Below are 4151 nucleotides of genomic sequence, written 5' to 3' on the forward strand. Positions count from 1 at the left end.
CTGAGCTTAACACGTTGGCAATTTATATCTAAGATAATGATGGTGTTTAGGGTAAGCGGGGGAGAGGCCAGACGGGATGCCAAAACCTGTGGCGAAATAATAATTTGCAGTGTTAGAATCACACGATTTTTTTTCATCTTTATCTTCTTCTTCCTCGTCTCCTTCTCCCTCTCTTTTCTCCTTCTCTTTGTTTTCTTCTTTTTTCTTCTCCCCCTTCTACTTTTTCTCCCCCTCTCTCTCTTTCTTCTTCATTTATTTCTCTTCTCCTCCTCCTTCTCCTACTCATTCTATCTCGCTTTTCATCTCCTTCCTCTTCTTCATCTCTTAATTCCTCCTCTCGCTTCGCTGAGATAGGTGAAGGTCTCACGAGGGTGTTTCGTAATATGTTACTTCCTTTGTGTGCCTTGAGGTTTGTTCCACGTCGATGACTCTCCTTGGTAGTGAATGCATTATGTGTTTGAAAAGTGTTCTCTTCCTGATGGGCAAGTTTAGAAATGAGAGCGATATATTAGATGTAGAAAGGAGAAGATGCATACATTCTCCCATACATCATCTACACGTCCATAATAAAGAGTGATGCACAGATGTATAGACCTATAAATGCACAGATAGGCAGATGGACAGAAGACGGAAGGCAGATAGAGGAAGGGTCCCCACCCTCCTTCGCCATCACACATTCACAATAATCCCCTCCGCGGCACCATATCTCATCATCCATCGGAGCGGGGGTTCACTATCCCCGCTCGGGACGACACTCTATCGGATTTAGCCAGCGTCCACTCGCGGTTGCCAGATTATAAGTCCGTCCCCACCATAATGGACACTACGAGGAACCCCACGACGGAGAAGTAAGGGGATAACCGTCCCTCTTACTCTAGAGCTCGGAGTCCCATTGGGGAACAACGGGAGCGCCGTCCTTCGCGAGGTTGTGGGAAAGCCCTATCTTGCAGCAGATCTGAAGAATCCAGTAATCGTAGGATTCGTCAAGGTTGCGTCCCTTATTGTCGTGGTCTCGCCGGAGTTGCCCCGAACGCGACCTGCGAACTGGAATTATGCATCTGTGGACCATTCATAAAAAAAAGGACTGACAAGGAGGTGCAGTTAGGACTCTTCTTGCTCCGACCGCGTGATAAATCAAGGGGAGACCCCGCTGTATCATTACTCGGGGAAAATTACAACGATGCCTGTTATGCACACGACAGTCAGTGCATACGGGAAGTAAGATAGGACGAGAGGGGAGAGGGGAGAGGGAGGACAGGGGAGAGGGGGTAGGGAAAGGGAGAGGGGTAAGGGGAGAGGAGAGAGGGTGAGAGAGGAGTGGGAGAGAGGAAAGGATAGGAAAAGAATGAGGGAAGGGCCCAGAGAAGTGAGGGAAGAAAGGAGGAAAGGGAAATGGTCGAGAGGGAAAGGCTCAGAGAGAAGAGGAAGATAGGCAAGGACCGAGAGGGGAGAAACAAAGGCCGAGAGGGGAGAGAGACGAAGCGAGAGGGGAAAGAGGTGAACCAAGAGGGGAGACAGAAACGGAGAAAAGGAGGGAAAGGCCGAAGAGGGGAGGAGAACGATCGACGCGAAAGGAAGATACAACTCAATGCACCCAAGCGAAGAGGGACCATAAGAAGAGAAAGAGGAAGAGACAGAGAAGGGAAGTAAACGGATACAGCAAAGGAAGAAAAGGGCGAGGGAAGGAGCTAGGGTGGGGCATAAGGGATAGACAGAAAGAAGGAAGGGAGGGAGGGGGGGGAGAAGAAGGAATGAGAAAGGAATGGTGTGTTGATGTCTTCTGTGGTGGAGAAAAGAGACCAGAAAGGAAAGGAGGGAGACGTCAGGGGCTGTGTGTGCGCACTCATTTAAACAAGCCTGGGAAGAGTGGCAGCCTTTCACCCTTCGAGGATGCGATGGGCGGCTATCAGGGGGGGGGGGGAAGCGACTCAGGGAAGGGGAGTAACTTAGGGTAAGGAGAGTGACTCAGGGGAAGAAGAGTGACTCAAGGGAAGGGGAGTGAATCAAGGGAGGGAAAGTAACTCAGGGGATGAAGAGTGACTCAGGGGAAGGAGAGTGACTCAGGGGAAGGAGAGTGAATCGAGGGAGGGAAAGTAACTCAGGGGAAGAAGAGTAACTCAGGGGAAGGAGAGTGACTCAGGGGAAGGGAAGTAACCTAAGGGAAGGAGAATGACTCAGGGGAAGGGGAGTGACCTAGGGGAGGAAAGTAACTCAGGGGAAGGGATCCTGACGTTCTGGGGTCCTAGGTTCTTTGGGGGTCTGGGGTCTCAAGGTCGTGGGGTCTGAGCTACACAGAGTCTGAGGCCTGGGGTCTAGACTGTATGGGGTTCTGATATCCTGGGGTCTGGGGCTTGGAGTCTGGGGTCTGGGATTCTGGGATTCTGGGATTCTGGGATTCTGGGATTCTGGGGTCTGGGATTCTGGGGTCTGGGATTCTGGGGTCTGGGATTCTGGGATCCTGGGATTCTGGGATCCTGGGATCCTGGGATTCTGGGATCCTGGGATCCTGGGATTCTGGGATCCTGGGATCCTGGGGTCTGAAATCTTGGTATCTTGGGGAGGAAGGGGCGAGGAGGTTCACACGCCAACTGTGGTCGAAGGATAATGCAATCAGGTTTACTTCAAGTTCTGAATTATTTTTTATCGCTCTGTTCCCTACACGTGCAGAGGCTACACGATGCGGTGCATAGGGAGCGAACGATGTCAAAAAAAAAAAAAGGAATTGAAAAAGAAAATAAAAAAAGAGAGAGAAAGAAAATGAATAATTACAATTACAAAGGAGACGAAAAGAAGAGAATGATGATGGTGAAAGGGAAAGAAGGAGAGGAAGTAAATGAAGAAGAGGAGAAGAAATGGAAGAGGAGAGTGGTGATGGCCAAAGAAGAAGAAGAAAAGAGAAATGATAAGTGTGAAGAGATAAAGAGGATGATGGCGAAGGCAACGAAAAAAAAATGAGATGAAAAAGATAACAGATAAGCAGATGAGAAGAACATAAGAAAAAAAAGAGAAAGAAGAAAAAGTAAAATGATGAGAAAAGGAAAACGGAGAAGGAGAATGAAGATCAATAGAATAAACAGAGAAATGGATAAAACGAGAAAGAAAACGAAATTGAGGGAGAGAAAGAATAGAGGAAGAGACAGAAAAGAAAAGAGTAAACAGAAATAACGACCGAGAGGAAAGCTGGCCGGACGAGAATGACATAGATTAATGTTATTCTTTTTATTATTTTTATTCTTATTCTTATCCATGTCCTTGTTCTTACTCATATTCTTTTGCCAAATCTTATTTTTATTTCAATCCTACTGGCATTCCTCTTGTCTTTATCACTTCCCTTGCCTATTCTTATTATCATTATTCTATTCTTGTTCATCTTCTTCTTCTTCTTCTTCTTCTATTACCATACATCTTCTCCTCCTCCCTCCTCTTTCCCTCCTCCTCCTTCTCTTTGTCTTCCTCCTCCTCATCTTCTTCTTTTCCTTCCTCTTCTTCTTCTCCTTTTTCTCCTCCTCCTCCTCCTCCTCTTTCCCTCCTCCTCCTTCCCTCCTCCTCCTCATTCTTTTTTTCTTTTCCTCCTTCTTCTTCTTTCCCTTCTTCTTCTTTTCCTTCTTCTTCTTCATTTTCTTTTTCTTTTTCTTTTTCTTTTTCTTTTTCTTTTTCTTTTTCTTTTTCTTCTTCTCCTTCTTCTTCTTCTCCTTCTTCTTCTTCTTCTCTCACATCGTTATCATTACGTTTCTTGCCTGTTTCCGCAGCGTGAGTTGATATCTTTTATTTTCTTTTGATGATTATGTTTGAACGCGATACAATCCTATTCTCCGACATTTCCATTGATTCTTATGAAGCCTTTCTGCTGACTATAACAATTTATTGCATGACTTCCATGTGCACGTTGCAATCATGCAGAAAAGATGATGGCTATTTTAAGAAACGCGAGAAGAAAATTATTCATTTCTTTGCCTCATAATACGCACTTATCCAGGTAATATCAGAAAACTCGGGCAGGTAAGTTACGATTGTTCAAAAGAAGGGTTTCTTTACTTTCATATATATAGAAAAAAAGGAAAAAAAGAAAAAGAAAATCAAATGCATCAACGGATGGGAAAAAAAAGGCATGAATGTATCCAAAGAAAAAGGAAGAATGTATATAGGGAATA

The 4151-nt window shown here is 45.3% G+C and overlaps 1 protein-coding gene across 1 annotated transcript; it reads right to left on the bottom strand.

The window, feature by feature from the left end:
- Positions 1 to 874: 874 nt before the first annotated feature.
- LOC119596226 (proteoglycan 4-like) lies at positions 875 to 3266 on the bottom strand. Its single transcript, XM_037945395.1, has 3 exons — positions 3263 to 3266; positions 2232 to 2552; positions 875 to 1044 (listed from the first exon to the last, which is right to left on the bottom strand). The coding sequence occupies exons 1-3, from the start codon at positions 3264 to 3266 to the stop codon at positions 875 to 877; spliced, it is 495 nt and encodes a 164-aa protein (XP_037801323.1).
- Positions 3267 to 4151: the final 885 nt, after the last annotated feature.

Source organism: Penaeus monodon, chromosome 37 (genome assembly GCF_015228065.2).
Source record: "Penaeus monodon isolate SGIC_2016 chromosome 37, NSTDA_Pmon_1, whole genome shotgun sequence".
In the NCBI taxonomy this organism is placed as follows: domain Eukaryota; kingdom Metazoa; phylum Arthropoda; class Malacostraca; order Decapoda; family Penaeidae; genus Penaeus; species Penaeus monodon.

Bases quoted from the DNA above. Each gene is read 5' to 3' on its own strand.
- LOC119596226 (XM_037945395.1), bottom strand. The intron at 1,045-2,231 runs GTCAGGATCCCT...GCATAATTCCAG, and splicing joins AGAACCTAGGACCCCAGAAC to TTCGCAGGTCGCGTTCGGGG.